General features: G+C 45.2%; 3 protein-coding genes across 5 annotated transcripts in view; 1 reads left to right on the top strand and 2 right to left on the bottom strand.

Moving 5' to 3' along the window:
- Positions 1-881, bottom strand: part of slc24a4b (solute carrier family 24 member 4b) — a 34,376-nt gene extending 33,495 nt beyond the window's left edge. Inside the window, exon 1 of the mRNA XM_027015060.3 lies at positions 150-881. Within this exon, the coding sequence (XP_026870861.2) occupies positions 150-315 (166 nt within the window). The 5' untranslated portion in view covers positions 316-881. The remainder of the gene's footprint in view (positions 1-149) is intronic.
- Positions 882-9,242: 8,361 nt separating this feature from the next.
- cpsf2 (cleavage and polyadenylation specific factor 2) lies at positions 9,243-20,880 on the bottom strand. 3 transcript variants are annotated; one of them, XM_081717026.1, is made up of 16 exons: positions 20,783-20,880; positions 19,797-19,837; positions 19,367-19,538; positions 19,087-19,246; positions 18,858-18,963; positions 18,611-18,740; positions 18,393-18,508; positions 18,123-18,310; positions 17,244-17,534; positions 16,872-16,972; positions 15,610-15,813; positions 15,356-15,508; positions 14,752-14,977; positions 13,836-14,147; positions 13,218-13,352; positions 9,247-13,005 (listed from the first exon to the last, which is right to left on the bottom strand). In XM_081717026.1, the coding sequence occupies exons 3-16, from the start codon at positions 19,513-19,515 to the stop codon at positions 12,913-12,915; spliced, it is 2,364 nt and encodes a 787-aa protein (XP_081573152.1). In that variant the 5' UTR covers positions 19,516-19,538; positions 19,797-19,837; positions 20,783-20,880; the 3' UTR covers positions 9,247-12,912. The 3 variants fall into 3 exon arrangements, with proteins under 3 accessions (XP_081573153.1, XP_081573152.1, XP_026856599.2); XM_027000798.3 differs by lacking the exon at positions 20,783-20,880 and adding an exon at positions 20,008-20,163 and having other exon boundaries at positions 9,248-13,005; XM_081717027.1 differs by lacking the exons at positions 13,218-13,352; positions 20,783-20,880 and having other exon boundaries at positions 9,243-13,005; positions 19,797-20,163.
- Positions 20,843-21,256, top strand: ndufb1 (NADH:ubiquinone oxidoreductase subunit B1). Its single transcript, XM_027000800.3, has 2 exons — positions 20,843-20,982; positions 21,101-21,256. Exons 1-2 carry the CDS (start codon positions 20,843-20,845, stop codon positions 21,135-21,137), a joined length of 177 nt encoding a protein of 58 aa, XP_026856601.2. The 3' UTR covers positions 21,138-21,256.
- The last annotated feature ends 568 nt before the right edge of the window (positions 21,257-21,824 follow it).

Below are 21,824 nucleotides of genomic sequence, written 5' to 3'. Positions count from 1 at the left end.
TGCACCGGCAATCACAGCAGATGCTGAAGCTATTGAAACCATTGCCGGCATTTATGCCGGTTACGCTGCAGAATTCTCCGTGGCTCCGCACCGTTCAATCAGCCCTGCGTTTCCCGCTTTGGCAGCACTTCTTCCCGTGTTCGACTCACCTGCTGTTGTCAGGAGTGCTGACATGCCCCAAGCCACAAAGAGAACACTGCAGACGAAGCACACTTGCACAAAAAGCATCTCTCGCCTCTTGCGAACTTTGAAGATCTTAGCAATGACAGATTTTTTGGACGCGGTCATCATCTCGTGTTGGTCCATGGTCACCATAGGCACGGTGTGTAACGAAGACTTCGCCGTCCCACGCTGGTTGCAGACGACAGGGATATACCGATGAAACTGCCCGTTTTCGCCGCTTCTGTCACACTAAAGACACGGTCCTCATGTCGAGTGGCCGGGGCGCAGAGGCGATGCAGCGAAGGGGACAGTTTGCATGTGCCGCCCGAACGCAGGGAAGCTGCGCTGCGGAACCAGAGACAGCAGAAATCCTTCGGTACCAGAACAGGAAACCAAAACGCAAACACCGGTGTTGAAATTAATTTCGCTTTCCTGTCCCAAATCCTGCCTCAAAACGTTTATCCGCCGCGCTCCAGTAAGACAGGCTTCATCTACGCTTGTTCCGCTGGAACACAAACCGTCTGGTCAAACTGCATTTGTCTCTCAACATCATCCATGCTGAGCAATAGCTTTTTCCCCATTAGAACGAGATCCAGTCAAACCCGTGCACACTGGCGTTAATTGAAACCCACTTGATTTCATCAAGGTTAATTGTTGGGTAGGAGAGGCGTAGTTATGTCGCGGTCCCCCGCCCCCTTCCAAAAAGTAACCCTCAGCTAAGCGCTGCAAGCCCACGGCGCGGTCCCTTGTGCTGTCTGCACGCTCGTTCCTCCTGTGTTTCGCTTTTATTAAACTTATGATGTTACTGCGATTAACTTTTCCTTGGTTTCGCATGTGTCCGTGTGGCATTTTGCTGCGACCGCCAGCGTTATGGCACGCTCAGCTGCAAGCCTCCACCCGAATGGATTAAAGGGTTCTGTTACATATTGTCCCGTGCGTGCATTTTATTGTTCACTTTACGGTTTATGAGTTATAGTAACACATCTGGAGCAAAGCCCGTATTTAAGAATTATTTTTATTAGACATATTAGACATATTTTATGTCTCCAACTATGACTTCAAATGAACATATAAACATAACGACTACGAGTAAAAACGTGATAGTGTTTAATTACTCCTGGTGTGTTAAATATAATTAGAAGTCCGTATTTTATTAATGCTGTTAGGTGTTTGTAACCGAGGCCCAGGTCAAGTGAAGGACGCGATCACACTGAAGGCGGCAAAGGCCGTTCATGTTTGGCACAGTGGGCGCTTGCGTGCTTCAAGACGTGTACGCGTGCGTGCGTGCGTGCGTGTGTATGTGTGTGTGTCGGAGGGGCAGGGGAGCCTCCTTAAGTTCCTGATTTGCAGGTAACAGTATGTCTCCATAGCCTTTCAATAGCTTTGACATTTGAATTCAGTTTTTAAAATACGGCTTGCTTTTAAAAGTCACATAACGAGGGGCACATGTTATTTTTGACACGACTCTAAAACTAACTGTTCTATATTCTCTAAATGTCATGGCTCTGGTGGAATTTTGAAAGGAATCCAAAGAAAGTCTATCAGTGGTAAGTATTTGTATTATAGACTTGAGTAGCCATCGAAACCTACAAGGAATTATTTTGTGTGTTTGTGTATGTGTAGGTGTGTGTGAGTGTCCCTGCGCAGCCTTGTTTTTTTTTCCCACTGGGCGTTGATCTCACACCGCAGTGCAGTGTACAGGGGCCATCCTTATTAACATGTTGTATTAATAGACCACTTTTGCCATAATGAACTCAAATCCCACTGTTCAACTACATGTTGATGACATTCTCACTAATAGGAAACCACACTTGAGTACCACGCTGTTACAAAGAATACACACCTTGGTACCAAGAGCCCCCTTGGCAGTCGTTGGCAGCAAGATGATTGTCTAAGAGAGTGCAGAGCTGGTGACTCAAACTGCTATTCACCACCAGAGATCACAGCTTGACATACTGATCCTGGGTCAGTATCAAGGCCTCTTTAATGGAGGAGGGGGTTATGTAATTGTCACACTAACAGATATGTGAGGGAGAAATGCACCTTGGGCTCATTTTGCGGCTTGTTTACAAAGCCAGACTTTAGCTGCTGCTATCTCTTCTCCGTCTTCATAAATTGGCGTCCTTGTTTAAATGTAAATTTAAACTCCTGTGATTACAGAGGTGCAAGACAAGAGAGTGAGCCTCTCTACATAGTAATGTGCTGTGTGTCTGGGCTTTAAGTACAACTGCAACTTAATTTTGAATTGCTGCTGTGGCCCCAATGAATGGAGTTTATTGTGTTTATTAAAGTAATAACTGGATTCTTGTTATACATTTGGCACATTGAGAGCATTGCGGTTCTCTATACTCTTTTCCAGTCCCTTTGTGTAAAGTGAACATGAGACTCAGTTATCAAACATATCTGACTAAATTACAAGCAACAGAATATTAAATATTGAAACTCAAAAAACCTCTCCTTTTCTCTCTCTCTCTGCCATCTCGCTTCTGTCTCAGTGCCCCTGCAGTCGGATCTCCAGCACGATACGCCTCTCTAATCTGCGAGAGGGCGAGCGCAGCTGTGGGTAAAGCTGGCTACGCAGCTCCTGCCAGGGGCCTGCGTGTGGCCGCCGGCTCGGCCCGCTAAGTCCCTGGCATGGGAACTGAGAGTGGGTCTCACGCGTGCGCGCGCAACATGGGCTCTGTGCTTATTGTGCATGTGCATGCTTGAAAGAGAATCAGAGTGAGAGAATGCCTCAGTATGATCCATGCTGTGATCCTTGGAGCCAAAATTCCAGTCCGTGTTTTGGAACAGGAAGCAGTTTTTATTTGCCAGGTTTTTTAGGTGCAGGAATTTGCTATGGAATGATAGAAACTGCTCTACACATTATAATAATAAAGGGACAAGGGTGCGTGAGTCACGTTTTGTGCTCATGTCCATATACAAACACACACACACATATATATACACACACACACACACGTACATACATACATACATACACAAATATGTGTATGTGACAAATAAACCAAACTTGAAACACATACATACACACACACACATATATATACACACACATATACATACATACATACATATATATATATATATACATATATACATATATACCCACACACATTATATATATATATTTATATATATAAATATATTTCTATATATCTATCTATCTATCTATATATATATATATATATATATATATATATATATATATATCTATATATATATATATATATATATATAAACGTGTGTGTGTTTGTATATATATATGTATGTATATGTGTATATATAGGTATATGTATGTATATATATATATAGATAGATAGATAGATAGATAGATAGATAGATAGGTGAGTATGTATATGTGTGTGTGTATATATATGTATATATATATATATATATATATATATATATATATACACACACACATATATATACACACATATACACACATTATATATATACAAACACACACACACACACACACACACACACACACACACACGTGTGTGTATTATATAATAAATTTATATAATATAGTGTTTACTCCTTATGTTTCTCTTATGTTACACCTTATGTTTTTGTTCTTGGTGTTACTTTGCTTTCGTTATGTCTTCTGGTGTTACATTGGATTTTATTATCAAGGATGTCTTTGGATTTGCCTACAATAAAAACAGTCCTCCTTTATACAATGTACAGGACACAAGTCCTGCCTCGACTGTTCAGGCATTATAGAAAGACAGACCAAGAAAAGACACAACAAGACGGATGTCTTCATCGGAGGAAGTGCGTCTGTCTTATGAGTGCTTGCTCTCAACCCTTATTGTTAGCCACCTCTTTGTTAGCTACCCCGAGTGTTTTCAGTGGAGAGGGTCTTGTGGAGGGGTTTCTACTACTGAGTAAGTAGAAAACATTCAAACATTTCAGCCTTCCTGATCCACTGGAGGCAGTAAAGTTTCAGTTTTTTAAACACCCTCTTGAGGTTAAGGTTTTGTGGTGGGCTGAACTAATTCTGGCACATAGAAACATAGCTAAAGAAACAAGAACACTAGAAGAGATTTATCACCTTCTGTGGGCTAGATTCCGTAGGTTACCTGTCCCTATACCTGTAACCTCTCCTGAAGCCCCTGCTCTTGCAGTTTCCTCACCAAAGGCCACCTAAGTACCACTGCCTGCTGTCCCTGTGTCCAAACCTTTATGAAGACCCATGGTCCTGACAATCTCTGCCCTACTGCCCAAGGTTCAGGGCCTCCAGATGGGGGGCTTCCAAGGTTTGGGGGTGGGAGGGATGACACCACCAATTGCCCTGTCTCCAGCATTGAAGATGCTGCTCAGTGTCCTGTTTCCTGCTCTCAGGAGGGGGCTGCTGCCAGCATGGTCTGTTCTCCAGGGACCACTATTGCCACACTGCTCTCCGGAGTGCTCCGCCTCCTTTACACGCTGCTCACTAGAGGACACCACCTCCATCATGACTTGCTCCCAGGATGTAGCAGCTGCCTCTGCTACTGCCTCCGCCACAACCTATGTCCAGGACCACTGTGCCTCTGGACCTTTCAGTTCTGCCAGCCTTTCCAGCTCCAGTGGCCGCACCTTGCAGCCTGTCTATTTTTGTTAGTGTTTATGCCTTGTGTTTATGCCTTGGGTCTATATTTTTGTTTCTAACGAGTTTCCTGGTTTGTTTTGCCCATTTTTCCTTTCTGTTCCTTGTATTAACTTCGTTATGTCTTCTGGTGTGGTTATGTTGGACATTATTACCAATTATGACTTTGGATTTGCCCACAGTCAAGACAGTACGCCAATGCACTTGCGTCCTGCCTCACCGGTTCATACATCACACACACACACAGCGGTAATTTGCATATTAACAAGTTTGTTGTGGTGGAGAGGGGAGGGGGAGAGGCCAAGTTCTCAAAAAACTGGCAAGGGGACATCTGGAGGAACAAATTTGAATTCCTCTTATTTAGAGGTTTTTAACCTTGAAGAAATTTTATTCTGAGAGGTATGCTTGCACAGGTGTGGCTTTTGGATTCCCATAAAAGCATATTATGCAGTCATGTTAAAACCAAATTCCACAAGCAAGGAAGTGGCAGACGTAGCTACAAAAAATCTCCTAGAACCTGCTTCTGCTTTCTGCTTTTCCTTGTCTGTTGCAGTTCGCTTTGCATGTGCAGTGCAGCCTTTGCTCACTCAGCATAGAAGTGTAAATGAGTCCAAATAGGATTTTAATCAGTATATTGGTGATCACTTTGAGTGTTTTTATATATATATATATATAAAATCTAGCAAGTACTAGTTTCGTTGGTTTGTTTTTCTTTTCAAAGATGATTTTGAAACATATTTAAAGTATGCAGGCAGTTCACGAGCACATCAAATAGCATGCCATGTCTATTACCACCATTGTGTTTGGAGCATTTTGACACGTGGAGCTTCTGGTTCTTTGATTTTCCTCCTTTACCTTCAGGTCACGTGGTGCGCAGACGACCGTCACCATGTCACATATCCCCACACGGTGAACGCCGCTCTTTCTCCACTAAGGTGTGGCTATTTAGCGCAACGCGTGTACGAGGGCACATGCACAAACCTTACCGGACGTTCTAAAGTCACGTGTGAAGAAGGCAGGTGTGCAGCTGAACGTGACACGAGCATCTTGTTAATGACTTCATGCCTGGCACCATGCTGTTACCTCCTTCACTGGGGCTGGATGTCACGAGCGTCACACAGACGCACACCAACGCACATGGCGTTTGCTCCTCGCTGAAGCCTGGAACTTCAGCGGTGCACCCACGATCCTCTCCTTCTCTCCTCCTCACCCTCCCTGACTGCTAAAGGCCGCAAAGCAGTGCCTGACCTCGGCGCTGACCTCACAGCTTCGGCCGCAGCCTAAACACGTTTCTTCCGGCAAAAGCAGGAAGGTGAATCTATGCTGATAACCACACCACACACAATCAGCCACTTAGAACAATCGGACCTGTGGCATAAGGGCCAGTATTGGTGTCTAAACAGCCTGGCTATGGCTTCTTACTCACCTCACTAGCTTAGGCACCTAAAATGTAGATACACTTTCCGAGACAGACAGATGAAACAGAGGCCTTAAGGCAAAGCAAAGTACTGGCCACGCTTCTTTATTGAGGAATATTTATTTATGAATAAAACCCAGTGGCAGCTGTAAAAAGGTAAAGACATCTAATCTGTAGCATTGTGGTATGATCACAGGAGGCCGTGCCTTTGGGAGGAGCAGCTACACACAAATGATTCCGTTATTTTACGTCCTGAGAAAGAACAGGCATGGACAGAGAGTGATGGAGAAACAGAGGCATGGAGGACGGGAAGAGAACAACTTCGTTCCTCTCTCACTTTTCCGCCAAGGCTCATCAAAACACACTGCAAAGGTGAGGGCTGCCAAAAGCAGGTCAGCACTCCAGCCTCGCTTCTCCCCAAACCGACAGGTCTGTGGTGATGGCGGCAGCAGGTGAATAGATAGGTCTGAACACGGAGGGAGCCACTGGATACGAGGCATTCATTCTCTTACTCTCTCTCTAGATCTGAAAGGAAGTTCTCACATGTGCACATTTTACTGTGCCACATGTGCATTTACCAACCGATTTGATCATCGACACAGACAGAAAATGTATGTTAACGCATTTATATACTGTGACTGGTCAACCCTGCTTTCTTGGCAATAACCTCAACCAAATGCTACCAGGTAGCTTCTGATCGATCCTGCGCTGTAGTTGGAGGTATTTTGGCATAGTCTTCTATTCAAAACCGTTTTAATTTGCATAAATTTTTTTTTAGAATAATGCCACAGCATTTCAATAAGACCAAGATGGAGAGACTGACTTTTTTTTTTTAATAAATAATTTAAAAATAGGGAATTTCTTCCTTTTTGGTTTTTTATTTACTCCTGAGTTTTGGATTGCTGTCATGTTGCACAGACCAACATCGTCTGAACGTTAGATCCGAGAAAGCCTCATGCTATAGCACATGTGTGTTCAAGTCCCAGTCTTCCAGGTCCGGGTCTTACAGCTTTTCTAACCTCCCTTTATCTAGGAGTCAGGTGTGGCAACAAAGTCGCCAAGCAGTTACATTTGTCTTTTAATCACCAGAAGGAATTACAAAACCCAGGGCTGGATATGGATTCTAATTTAAGCAATTTCATCTACAAATTGGTGTGGTAATGGGTTAATCTTCGCGTTACGTTCTTCGTAAACACGGAAATCCTTTCAGCTGTGAACACGCTGTCAGAGTGTACGTAATCCTGTAGTGCCGCAAAGATTTTTAGCATAATAATGACTTGTGATGCTACAGACTGTTACTGGGTGCACCTCCGGGGATGTCAGACATGTCTCTGCCGCCCGGCTGACCCGCTTAAATGCGGTTCAGTTCAAACCTAAGCCTCCACAATATGGAATCATTTTTCAGTTCTTGTAACAGTTCACCTTAGACGCTTGACGCCCGTCTAGCTTGCAGGTGTCAAAGTGTAGAATGACTCAAATTTTCAAGCTTTTCCTGTTTAACATTTTTAAAGCTGTAGGCTAATGGCACTAATTTCTACCCCATCATGCCATGCCATGCATTTAACATGCCTCCCCCCCATAAGGGAAGAAAAAATTAAACGGAGTGCAAACAGGTCACCGCTTGGATGACGGGGGACGGGCTGAAGTTTGCAGCGATCTGAGAAGACGCATTTATCATCGTGAGTTAATGGTCCTCTACGTTAAACTATGTCCGACATAAAACATGAAAACATTATGCAGCCTCTGGGCGAAAACAGGCACGCAACACACTCTCCTCGTCCATCATCCCTCATCCACTGCAGCGTCCATCCAATCAGCTCCAGATTGAGAAAAGAACGACAGATTTATTTATGATGACCGGCGCATGTGAACTTTATACATACGGTACATTAGGGTGACACTCCCTTTGCTTCAAATTACACATGACCACAAAGTTAATGCATCTCGCTATGAGTGTAAGTCACAAAATGACATTCTGCACAGCTCAGCCTACAAACGTCAATTTTCAGTTACTCTTAGAGGTTTCTACAATATAGAACAACAAGCAGCATGAATAAAGTGCCAGTTTCAACATATCCAGGATCACTTTAATGTAAATTTGAATCTGACTCATACTTTATGTTAGGATGCACCCCCCCACACAAAAAGCCCCAGCTGGGCCCATAACCTGCTGCTTATAAAGCCAGAAAACTGAAAAAAATGAAGTTTAGGTCCAATCCTACTTTAATCCCATCTCAACATTAATTCTCTCCTTGATCCTTTTCAGTCTGGTTTTCCCTCTCCACGGCACTGAAACTACCCTGGTTGAAATCAGCGAAGATCTCATCTGTGCTACAGATTCTGGTTTTCGCTTCATGTTCTTAGAAATTCTCCTTGAGCTCAGCTCAGCTCAGCGTTTGACACCATTTCCCACTCACTTCTTGTGGAAAGACTTTTCTATAAGAATCAATGGCGCTGTATTCCACTGGTTAAATTCTTTTTCCTTAAAAGTCAACGGGCTTCCCTTTCTCCATCTCAGCTGTGGTATCCCCATGGTGTCCGTTCTCGGCCCTCTTCAACTTATCATCTACCTCCTTCCTCTTGGGTGCATCATTAGACATCACGTAAACTTTCACTGCCACTCCACAGATATGCCACTCTGTACCTCCACTAATGCTCGTGTCTGATCCTCCCTCCAGTTGCCATTCCTGCCTAACAGACACTGAAAACTGGAAAAGCTCAAATCTCTCAAACGTAATGGGCATAAAACTGGAGTTTCTGTTCCTATGTACCAAGTCATCACTTGCCAAAGTCTCTACATTTACTATTACTATATCTAACACAACAGTTCCCCCTCCTCCATTGTAAGAAGTCTCGGTATACTTTTTGATCACATCCTTTCATTTGAATTTCATATCAACTCCACCAGCAATTCATTCTCCTTCCCATACCCATTTTTATCTACACATCTCCAGATTTCACCCCTCACTCCCCCAGTCCAGGGCTGAGATACTTGTTCATGCTCCAGTTACTTCCCAAACTACTGCAATCCCCCCCCCCCTCCAAACTGCTCAAGAAACTGCAGTTAGTTCACAAATTCTGCTGCTCAAATATATACTCACCCTCGCCCCATCCAGAACCCTCATCACTCCTGTCCTGAAACATCTCCAGTGGCTGCCCGTAAAAGGTTCACACAGACTACTAAATTCTCCTCCTCACCTTCAAAGCACTCCATGGATTGGCCCAGTCCGAATTTTCTGACCTCCTCTCCTGCCCCTTTGCTCCACCTGACCCCACCGTTCATTTCTGCAGGTCTTCTCATCAGTCAACCTTTTTGTCAAGCCACTGCAGGATTTCCGGCCTTCAGCCACATGGCGCACTGTTTGTGGATTGCTCTGCCCCTACACTTCAGACCACTTAAGACCCCAAAGCTCACCTGTTCACCGTGGCCTATTCTTACCCACACCTTTTAATTAAGTGCCTCCTAGTTTGCTCTAAGATACCTTCCACTGCCTCTTTGTAATGTGCCCTTGAGTTTCTAGAGACACATGTAAATGTATTAATAATAATAATAATAATAATAATCATCATGAACTCCCAAATCCCATGTAATTGTTACTCAGCAGTCATACCCCTTGGCTGCACAAAACAGCTCTAATCAGCCTAATTAGAACGACCGCATGAAACCAGACCGTAGGCAAATCTGGCAGCGGCGGGTACGGATTAGTATTCGCTGCATGGTGGTTTGCCATCAAGTTCATGACTGCAGGATGGAAAGACCTCCTCTCTCGCATGCTCTCTTATTTCTCTCTTTCCTTATCAATCTCTCCCCTCCCACAGTTGTCAGCGCTACGCTAATGGGTCCGTTAGCTGCAGATGGGCACGGCCTCTCCGTCTCCATCGCTGACGGCAGCGCAGTAAGGGGAAGACATTTGAAAAGGATTAGCCCAGCCCCGCGGCGTGGTACACTGCCAGCGGCGGAGGCAAGTGTGAAAGAAGCATGGCCAGAGGAGAGGGCAGCAGGTCACTGGGGGGGATAAGCGCATGTTCTGGCTGCCGTGTCGCCGAGATGGCCTGTGGTCTGGTGGTCAGAGCACACGTTTACCACCCAGGTTTGAGGCTGGGTGTGGTCGCTGCTCTTTGCTTTACAACACGAATGTGCTTACATTTCTTTGTAGCCTAAAAACTAAATATAGAATGACGGTGCAGGTCTTTAAGGAAGCCTTCAAGTTTTTAGAACTGAGCACAGATTTTTCTAGAACACTAAAGTTAAATATATGGACATCGATAAAAAAAAACTCCTTAAAACATTTTAAAAATCAGACATTCCGTTACAGCAGAAGTGTGTGGCTCTGGTGAGGCAGGACCAACATTGCAGAGTTTAGTGCGCAGTACTGCCACCAATGGAGTTAAATGGCCCTGTACTATGCTATGTAATGGCCTAAGATGTATTCAACTGCAGATGTCAACCCACAATCCAGGTGCTGGATTTTGTAAAACTTTAGTTGGAGTTCCTTGCTGTGCGACACAGTACTGCAGGTACTATTTGGCCACCCCACCCCTTTTACCTAGAGTCAGGTGTGACAGCAAAGTGGCTAGGCAGTTGCTAACTGTTCAGCTACCAAGATGGGATGGAGTTGAATACCTAGTCCTACAGTAACCCCTGTACTGCTTAATTAGCCGGTGGGATGTCAGGTGTTTGGGAGTAGGGAAAACACTTGAATGTGTAGTTCTGGAACTGGGAAACACTTGTCTATATAAATACTCAAAATGTCACAGAAAGAAGGCTGAATACAACGAACATCATCAGAATATAGTCATCAATAACCATCGCTACATCACCATGAAAATATTCAGTTAATGTATAATAAATGCTACATATCAATTAATTGGTTTTCTATTGTCATTACATTGGTACTAAGGGCTTGACTATGTGCTATGTAATATTATTAAATATTAATTCATGAACTGACCACCACACCGTGTGTGAGGCAGGCCACACCGTCTCCAACATGTGGGGTTAAAGATGCACCACCTGGGTCAGTGAAACCATCCACAATGGTTCCCATTCTCTCCCCCAGGGCTCTCTCCCCGAGGTCCTGCCAGCTTAGTCATGTTTTCCATTAAAGCAGTGAAGAGTCAGCATTATGAAAGCAAAGAGGATTAAATGATGGCTGGCTTGGACAGCATCAGTCAAGGTGGAGTCTGGGCAGATGGCGGCAGGCCAGACCCCGGATGATTAGTCCTCTTTCGCTGTAGTAGTTTAAACTGCTGCAGCAAAAAATGACTAAACTACTACAGCGAAAGACAACTAAGCACCCGATAAGCCTCCGTTTAAGAGGGTGGCGTGGTCTTTTAAATCTGGGGTTTTCAACCTGTGGGACACACCCTCAGGGAATCTATCAAGGGGGTACTAGATAATATAATTTTAGATTAAAACACCCACAGGAAAATATTTAAACAGCTGTAAAACTACTCTATAATCTTAATAAATTAATTATTTGCCTGCTAGAGAATGTCTAGAATGTTGTCTCCTAGAGCAGGAATACTTGTTTGTCACCGCCTGATTATCGACTGATTAGATACGCTTTAATTTATCACTCAGTGCCCAAATTCTGACATGCTAACGTCTGATCAAATGGAAAGGCTTGTGAGAAAACGCGAGTGACAGAAGACAGGTCAGGGAAGGACATGTGGATATGTTCTCCATCTTGAAGGAATTTGTAACTGAACATGAACTTGGCTGGAATGCTATTACAAAAGAAATCACTCTTCAAACAAACTTCCTGACATGTTTAGAAATATGTTCCTGAGCATTGAACACAGAAGCAGTGTGACTGGGTTTGTAATCCCTTCATCACCAGTGCGGGGTGCCAACTATCATCAGATCAGCAGGACTCTCTTCTGAAGTGGCTGATCATTAAAGGCAGTCTTGAACCGCACTACCAGTTTTGGCTGTCAGTCAAGGCAGACCCTGAACTGGCAAAACTCAAGAGTACCCTGAACTTAACATGGCTCTGCAAAGCAAAGTTTTCTACACTTATCTACGTCAAAAGCAAGTACCAGTCACAAAGGCTGAAAAACCCTGAACTAGAGGGCTGGTTACCACTGGTATACATTAGGTCAGTTATTAGCATACATTAAAGAAAGCAGGTGGGTTTCATCTTTAAAACAAAACATTCCAAAGGCAAAGCCTCAAACTCTGGATTCAGTGACCGGAGATGTCTTTGAAAAATGTACTGCCATCAGTGTGTCAGCCGGTAAATTTGCTTACTGTGGCATAGAGCCAATAAGAGGAAGCGATGCAAGCTAACATTCAAGTCTTACTGCACCCAACCATAAGGCCAGCAGCTACAACTGGAAAACAGCGCTCTCTGGTGGTCAAACACAAAGTTGGGGTCTAGCCAAATCCCATCGAATTAGAACAAACATGACACATTTTTTTTTCATTCCAACAAAGTAATTTTATCAGAAGACAACAAAAGATTAAAAAAAAAAAAAAAGTCTTAATTTGTCTCCACTTCAGACAACGCTACATGAATGTTTTTCTCAACATTTTGGCAACGTGTGCAAGTCTGGAGTTCAGGAACCGAGAGGTCTTACTGAGCGTGCTCGGACAGAGAGTCCATTCTGGGAAAGCATCTGCCACGCACCGCGGAGTAAACAAGCCATAAAAACAAACGCAGAGACTACAAAAATAAGAAACGGGGACGTGGCTCGGGGCTTGGGCATCCACAGGCCCCTGTAGAGAGGAGCGCTATACCACAGCGTACTGTTGATACAGCAGGTCCCGGATCCGGTAATAATCCTCACACTGGCACCCCTCCAGCCCTATACGGCCAGCCTCCGTCTGAGAGAGAGCGAGAGAGAGAGAGTGTGCAGCGAACAGACAATATGGGGGCAAGAAGGTGAGAGGAAGAGACAGATATATCAGCAAGGTCATTTGCATAAAACTGCTCGGCTGTGATTTGAAGGAGCTGTGCTATGTTTGCTAGACGCCTTTAATACCCAAAACCCTCGAAGCCCCCCAAAAAACAGCACGATGTTGGGCAGAAGTCTCACCCTGCGCACAGCCACCAGGTTGTTACAGACGAGGACTCCGCCCACAAACTCCGCCTGGATGCCCTCCCTTAGCAGGACCTGTTTAAAGTCGGAGAGGCGGGGCTCGTTGATGAAAACTGCCTGGTGGCCCGGCGTCTGCGGGAGAACAGGGCACACGGAGTTAAACAGGGCCACCCGCACAGGACGCTCCACACACGGTCATGGGGGTCCGCTGTCCTGAAGTGTCATGTTTACAGCAGGACATATCAGGACCAGAGTGGACAGGCAGGAGATGCGGCCCCATTTCTCTGTGTGTGTGTGTGTGCGCGCGCGCTGCTTGCAGTGGTGTGTATCCTGCGGCACTCGATCACCCCTCTCACTCTCACTGCTGCTCCTCCGCTCCCAACGGTGTTCCCGTGTTGCACTCACTCACTCACTCTGTCTGTCTGTCTCACTCGTCTTGACTGATTGATTGATTGAGGAACTCAGTACTTCTCTTATTTGCTCCGCTGTCTTTCTGGTATCACTGCTCATTTCATCTCCTTTTTATCTCCCTCACAGACTCCCTGCACCCTCATTCTCTCACTCCTACCAATTTTTCCTCCCCCTCCTCCGATAAGCGTATTCTTTCCACCTCACCTCAGTAGTTGGCAGGGGCTCCAGCGTCGGGATGACATCGTTCTCCTCCGAGAGCTCCCTCTCGTCCTCGCCGAACAGCGTCTTCATAGCTCGCTGCGTCGCCGCGGCGCTGGGCTCCGCCACCAGGTCGGGGGCAGTGTCCATGGCGAGCTCGCCGTCCTCGGCCTCATCCCGGCCGTCACCCTCCTCCGCCAGCACGCCCGTGTCCACCTTCACCACGCGCATGTCCAGCACGCCGTCGATCCACGCCAGCTCTGTGTCTCGGGCCTTGCAGAACTGCAGAGAGCTGACCAGCGAGTCCTTCAGCCTTACCTGCGTGCGAGAGAGCCAGGGCGAGGCCCCATTCAGGCCCTGCTGCTGAAAGGCCCGCTTTCGGACAACGCGTCCTCGGTGGGTCGGTTCGCTTTTACCGGGAGGTGCTAAGTGAGTGGTAGTACAGCCAGAACTCTACTACATATGATCATAAAGGCCCATCACTTTGTTAACATTAAACACAGCACAGAGGTCACATGAATACACCACACATTCAAGCTCCTTCTTGTGCGATGAGCTTATTTTACGTACCCAGCACAATCCGAAGCGTTACCGGAAAAATAAAAGGCAGACAGGAACAGTGAAAAGCTTGAACAAACTTCACCACTCCGTTATTGTAGCTCCTCTGAGCTGTATGGTTCACGTGAGCTTCACCCCAGAGCTCTGCCCTGCCTAGCCAAGAGGTGCTGAAGACTCTGGTGGCTGTTCAGCCAACCCTCCAGGGCCACGGGCTGCAGAGCCCGCGTTTTTTTTGCGGCCATACGGATGCGGTTTGTGTCGATTTCCGTGACGGAAATCCCAAAAACAAAAACAAAACACATCCACAAACACAACAGCGGCTTCCTTAACACATCCCTCGGTACCCGCGCGCCTGGCCCGTTACCTGGTAGATGTGCGTCTCGCTGGTGGCGTCCACGGTCTCCTGAAGCTTGGGGGTGTACACTTTGATGTCTTTGCCGCTGAAGGCCTTGCAGGACTCGGCCAGGTCCTGGCTGGCCTCCGGAGGGCCGCGTACCACCACCAGCTGCCTGGGCTTCATCTGGTTTATGATCTTCTTAATGGAGTCACCATCCGAGCGGCCCTCGTAGTCTATGTACGTGACCCGCGCCCTGCCGACGGGACGAGAAAACAAAGCTCGCGGGAAAGAGCTTTGGCACCCGCCGTTGCAGCTGTATCTACGGCCTGGAGACGCCGGCGCACAAAAGGCGTTAAAGACGATTCAAACTCTCATAAGAACACTCTGTCTTAAGGCTACAGTCCTGTTTCAATTCTCCATTACTATTAAAATCGCTTTTACAAAATGACCGGCTTTCCTCTGTAATCACGATTCCTTTCCGGAAGTGACATGGCTGTGGCAACGGTTTCTTTCCTTTCTTTTTCTTTTTTGGACAGCGTCACCTGTAAGTCAAGGTTTAGGGCACAGGAGGGGTTCGCTGGCGACCCCAAATGCTTGCTCTACACAGGCTGACAGGCGAGGGCGCACTAACTTGATCTCCAGGGTCTCCGTGGCGCACGTGCACTTGGTGGGCACGTCGGACAGGTCTTGGTCCATGGGCTCGTCCCCGTTGGCCAGGCCCGACTCCAGCTTGCTCTTCTCCTCCTCCGTGGCCTGCAGCTCAGGAACCAGGAACTCCTCTGGCCTGGAGAGGCGTCAGTCAACACACGGATGCGCACGTCCCATTTATCTACAAGCAACAACAAACTCTAGCCTTCCTGCACTTCTTTTTGAGGGGACGCCAACCTGATGATCTCCCCGTACTCGTCCCACTTGATGCGCTCCTCGGGCGCAGGGAACATGGGGTAGGACTTCTTGGCCTGCTTGAAGAAGCTGCCCTTGCGGCCGCCCTCGCCCTTCATCATCAGGTCGTGGTGCTTGGTCTTCGCCACGGCCGGCTGCTCTATGTCGTCCTCCATGTCGCTCTCGTCGCTCGAGTCCACGTCCGCCCTGAGCAAGGGAGGTCAGCGGGTTAGTCCGAGCAGACACGGCACTGCTCCTGCCTCTGCCCGCCACATCCATAATAAGTACTGTTTACGGAGTGCACTGTGGTTAGTCCTTAATTTGTGATTAAACCATGTACAGGAGAAAATTCTTTTTTGTAGCCATGACTGAACAAACCATAACATTTTAGGTTATACAAACAGAGCTGGGTATTGTCAGTAACTTCACGACATGATATGAAATCACCACGACACGATATAACACACGAAAGTCTGCTATACAAATTACTTTTAAGGTAAATGGTTAACTAACGTAAATGTTACAAAAATTATGATTAATATTTTTAATAAATAATAAATAAAAAAAATCAACACAACAGTCAATGAGGAGAATAAATTTAAAAGCATCAAAGATTAAAAGAAAACTACTAATAATCCTGAATACAGCTAATAGCTTCTAATCTCCCACTAACAGGAAAGGAGTTCCTGTGTACTGCTAAACTCACAAATGATAAAACACAATGCTAATCTGTAATAATTAAGTTCAGTTTATGAAATAAATAACCAATGTTCACCATCAGGAGCACAAAACCAGACATTGCACCTCAAATTTAGCTGCACTGCTGCCAATGACAATCAACCATGCTAAATCAGCCCAATGATAAAATAGTCTAAATCTATACAATAATCAAGCATTCTAAAAATTTACCCAGTGCCAATAAAGCATTCTAACTTTTAAACTGAGCACTTCTAAATTCAATGTGAGCACTTTTCCACCCACGATTCCCCAAACATCAGATTTACATTTTTTATGGATTTGAGTGCACCTGCTCTTCCATAGTTTTTCCTAGAAGGATGCATTGATTTTTCCTAAAGCAACCCGTTTTGATTAATGATGTGCCCCCTGCTGGATATTTTAAATACTGCATGTAAAGTTGAGGAGTTTCACAATGAGCAAACGATATACAAGTTCATAAATGGCTCACATATCGGTAAAGGTGTATTCATTGGTATATTGATATATTGTACACAGCCCAACATGCACACAAATGCATCGTTACTCACTCTTTTGCTTGTTCAAGTTTTTTAGCAGCTTCTTTCTTCATTTTCTCCTTCTCCAAATATTCCTCCAGTTCCCGACCCTCCAGCTTGGTCCTTTTCCTTATCTGTAAACAAACACCAAATGAACAAATGAGTAAATAAAAGGACTGACTTACTGAATAAATGAATGAGTGAAAGAATGAATGGCTAGCCTGTTCCCTTCAAACAAACCAGGTGAAATGTCAAAGCCGACCAACTCACCAGATTAATTTCAGTTTCGCAAATTTAGCAAAACCATCTTTTAAGCAGAAAAAAACCCCCCACCCCTGTAGACACACACATGCACGCACACACCAAGACACAAATGCACCCTGGCGCACTCTGTACAAAGATTACCTCTAGGTCTATCATCTTCTCTCCGGGGTTGTCTATGAGGTAGCGGGCCAGGGTGCCCGGGGTGGTGCGGTACGTGAGGATGATGGAGTTCTTCGAGTCCTGGCACCACTGGATGAAGAGCTCTCGGGAGAAGCCAGACTCCAGGTCGGGCTGGCTGCACAGCGCCACCTTGGGGCTGGGCACCCGTGCCAGGTCCGACAGGCTGTGGCACAGAGACAGGTGGCGGAACTGGAAGGGGTTGTTCCTCTTGTCCTCGAAGCACCTCATCAGCTTGTCACTCATCCACTCGACCTACATGGACACGGAAGCGCCTGAGATGAGACAGGGCCTTTGTGAGCTTGTTATGACTGGCCAGCTGGTTCCATGCTCCCGGGATCTGTTGGCATGCAAACGCCACTCCTGTACCCTGTTATCATGTGCACGCTCACAGCCATAAAAACTGCTAAATGCACGCCACCACAGTAATCTGCAAACCTGAGGAAACTGCCTATGTTTTTTTTATGGATGTGGTCAATGTTTTTAATTTGCTAGAATTTGTAGCTCTGAGTAGAGCTACTCAGCTTTAAAACACAAAAAACAGCAGCCAGACCCAAACAAGATTTGCAGACACTGGATGAAAGATGGCAAAAAGATTAAATATCACCAAAGCAACAACAGAGGTTTCATCAGGGATGCCCAACTCTGCTCCTGGAGGTCTAAATTGTCCTGCAGAATTTGACTCCAACCCTAATATACCACATGTGGCTCTGCTCTGCCAGCCCTGCCCTCGGTCAGCTGCAGCAGGTGCGCTAGATCAGGAGTCGTCCGCTCCGGGACAGGGCAGATCTCCAGGTGCCGGGGCAGGCATTCCTGCTTTAAACCCAGTCATGGCAGCAGTACCTGGGACTTGGAGAACTCCACCACGTTGTAACTGACGTTGTTGAGCAGGGCCAGGGAGTACACGCCCAGGCCCGCGTCCTTCGTCCTCCAGATCTGGTCGAGCAGCTGGGCCAGCTCCAGCACACGCCCCGCCGTATCCACGGCGATCAGAACGTTACCATCCCCGCGGAGCGTCTCCATGATATTCGCTGCAGAGGAGGAAGTGCGGTGTGCGATTTAAGCTCAAACGCAGTGAGAGGTTGAAGGACTGTGGCCATTTCTTGAACCTACTGAGGAGCTGCTCGTCTCGCTGTTTCCTGCGAGGCTGCACGTAAGCGGCGTTGAAGGAGTCTGTGATGAGGAGGGAGGGCCGGCTGATTGACTCCAGGGAGCAGCCATTCAGGTGGCTGGAAGGGAGGAGCACAGGGCAGAGGCCTGTTTGTGAACTCAGAGATGGCAGGCTTCATCACAAGAGTGCTAGTGCCTTTAGGATCCTTCCATTTACTTACATTTCTCTCTTGTGGTTGAAGTCCACAGCATAAATGATCTCCTCCTCACCATCTTTCACTATTTTCCAAATGGTCCCACCGATCATGTGACCAGCAGGTAGTGGTGTGATGGACAGGCCATGACCTTTCCCTAATAAGAATATGACAGAGGAGACAAGTAAAAGATATCAAACTCCTTTTCCAAACAGGATAAAGCATACAAATGCAGTGGCCAATGTAAAACGCCAATGCGAGTCTTGAAATGTACCTTTCAGATTCACAATCTGTGAGTATTTCAGCTGCTGGATCTTGTCAAAAGCTGAGTCAACATCATCTAACGTGAACAAAGTAAAGTCTTCTGTGTTGTGACGAGACTGGGAGAAACAGACCGTGTCAAAATATGTATATTTTGTGTGCAAACCTACTGAAATCACCATCTCTCCAGATAAATGAAGGGGTTTTTCCCCTCTCCTCCGTGTCATTAGCCACATTTTTACCTGATAAAGGTCATACATGAACATCTGGCCCATCTTATACACAGGTATAGTGGCGTATATAGTGCAGTTGAGGCCCAGTTTACCAACAGCATAGGGCAAGGCACCCAGATGAAGGGGGTCTGGGTGGGAAAGAAGCACAGCATCGACCTGGTGGACATGCCTGCCATAAGACACACACACAAAAACAATACTGAAATAACTGATACCACTGGAATACTAAGAACAATGACAGAAGGATGACATTTAAATTTAGATAATGAAAACTATTAGGCTAACGTACCTTTTCATAGCATCTATGATATCCATTGAGAAACTCTCGTCCCAGCCACAGTCCAAAAGGAAGCGGAACTCATCTACCTGTAACAGGTAGCATAGAGCAGATTCTTCCTGCACGCCGGACACGGCGGTAAGTTTAATGATGGACGTCATTATCCAGGCAGAGATCTGTCACCCTACAACGAAGAGTGAGCAGCGAGATGAGAAATTTGTCCTACTTGCTCAGCGCATCCAATTAGTAGTTCTGCTGAATCAAACATAAAATCAACCCTGCTACCTCGCAATGGATTATAGTCACAGCGCAAATCAACAAAACTCATACATAAGCAGACACAGCAGGTTATTTTGGTGGGTTTAGAATAAGCTAAGCGCTCACTTGCTAATAGCTTAGTTTATCACTACAAAACGTCTAAAAGAAGAAATGTCCAACTTACCACAGTTCAAATGCCTGCTCTACTAGCTCAGACGAAGAAATCTAAAAAATGGGAAAGACTAGTAAATCCACCACGATGGTGGGCTAAGGCATTAGATAGCTAACATAATGAAACGAAACGCACTATGAACGCAACTCAAGGCTAGCTTTTGAGCTACCCGGCTAACTTAACTGAAGAAACATAAAACTAATGTATATAAACATTAGCATACCCGACGATTTGCTACAGTGGCAAGTTGAATTTCGCAAAAACTTTTTTTTTCTGCCGACAAACATTTCCAAACATGACAAGCTAACATCATTGTTTATTCATTTTGGTGCCGCACAGACCGTACTGCCCGTGTTCGGCCATTTGTGGCACTGCCGCTACAAACTGAGGTCAGTGGAATGTACCACCCGTACTGCTTTAGGAAATAAAATTAATCTACTATTTCAGAATGTGTTCTATAAACCTTATATTGGTTGGAGTGTAACACGTTTTTTTTTAAAATCAAATTGGTATTCGTTGAGTAAAATATGTATCGTCTGATTAAACAGCAAGAATAAAAAAAATTGAGATTTTCAGTTGGTACAGTTCGGTGACCTCTCTACATTGCTTGGAAGTGCGAGACGGGGAAACAAAACCAAGGTAAATAAATTTATCCATCGCAGTTGAAAATAACAGTCATCTGCATGCTCATTTGTGTTCTTTTATCGTTTTAGTTGTTTATTTAAATGAAATGCTGAGTAAACAGATTCTGGTTAAATGCTGGATTTTAGATCGGATTTAAGTTGCAACCTAGTTAGCTTCGCGGCCTATTGGTGTCATTGACTTTTAGGTACGTGGCTAGTTAGCTGAGATGAAATAAACAGCAGTGTGCACACCTTAGCTTGCTAGTCGATTGTAAAAGGTTTCTGCCTTGTAATTGTATTTAAATTGCGTGCCCATTGTATGTTCGTATAAACGGGAGGACGAGATAGCCGAGAGGTCATTTGTCATAAGCATACTTTCTGCGGAATTAGCTCCATGTTCTCGGTGGCTTCATGTGCTCTCCCGTTACAGGCACCATGGTGAACTTTGCAGCTTTCCTTCGCCATCACTGGGTAAACATCCTGGTTCCACTTGGCTTTGTAGTTGGACTCTATCTGGACAGAAGGAATGACCAGAAACTGACAGCGTTCAGAAACAAGAGTGCATTGTACAGCAGGTCTGTGTTTAACGGAACCAACAGCAAATTGCACCCACACTGATTTTTAGTATCAAAAAAGTTGAGTACATCAAATTTGGTCAATGTCGTCTGGTGTAAAAATGCCGTTTCAATGCAGGGAACTGAAGCCCGGTGAGGAGTACACATGGAAGTGACGACTCTCTGCAGATGATATTTATTGGATCGCCTGCTCTATTAATTTCTGCATTATAACTTAAACTGTAAATTACTTTTCAGTAATGTGTGATGTAAAAATATATAAACAACAAATACCGCTTTTCGTTTTTTTTCTTCCCAGTTTGACTTCTGATACTCCAGCGTCTTTGTGTTCACTGTTCAATATGAATTATTTTGAAATAAATTGAAGCAGTTTAGGTTCTTTTCCAGTTCTGTCCTTTAAAGGTTCAGAACTGACTGTGCTTTTAGGAAATGCTACAAATCTTTGTCTAACAATTATAATCATCTTTTGTTTATCATTTTCAGCACAAAAATGGTTCAAAAGTGATAAAGATTAAAGTTTACCTTAAATATATTAATGAACATTACTACACAAACAATACCAAAATATATTAACACCTATAGATCTCACATTCCTAATATTCTCAGAAACAGTTTAGGACCTATATAAGAAATTATAATTAACAGTAGTTCTGATTAGGTTTTAGTTGTTTGGGTTTTTTTTTTTTTTTGTAAAGCACTGACCTTCCATTTCATTTTTACTAGGCTGAGGGTTCTTCATAAAGGAGAGATGTAGCAGCATGGTGCTTCACATCAGTTCTGCCAACCTTGTTAGAAACGACGACCATTAAAAACAGCATGACGCTAATCAACAGCCATCACGC

This window comes from Electrophorus electricus, chromosome 7, assembly GCF_041902795.1.
Source record: "Electrophorus electricus isolate QZ-2024a chromosome 7, ASM4190279v1, whole genome shotgun sequence".
NCBI lineage: Eukaryota > Metazoa > Chordata > Actinopteri > Gymnotiformes > Gymnotidae > Electrophorus > Electrophorus electricus.
Note: the sequence above shows the minus strand (reverse complement) of the source record. Positions and strands in the feature narration are given on the sequence as shown.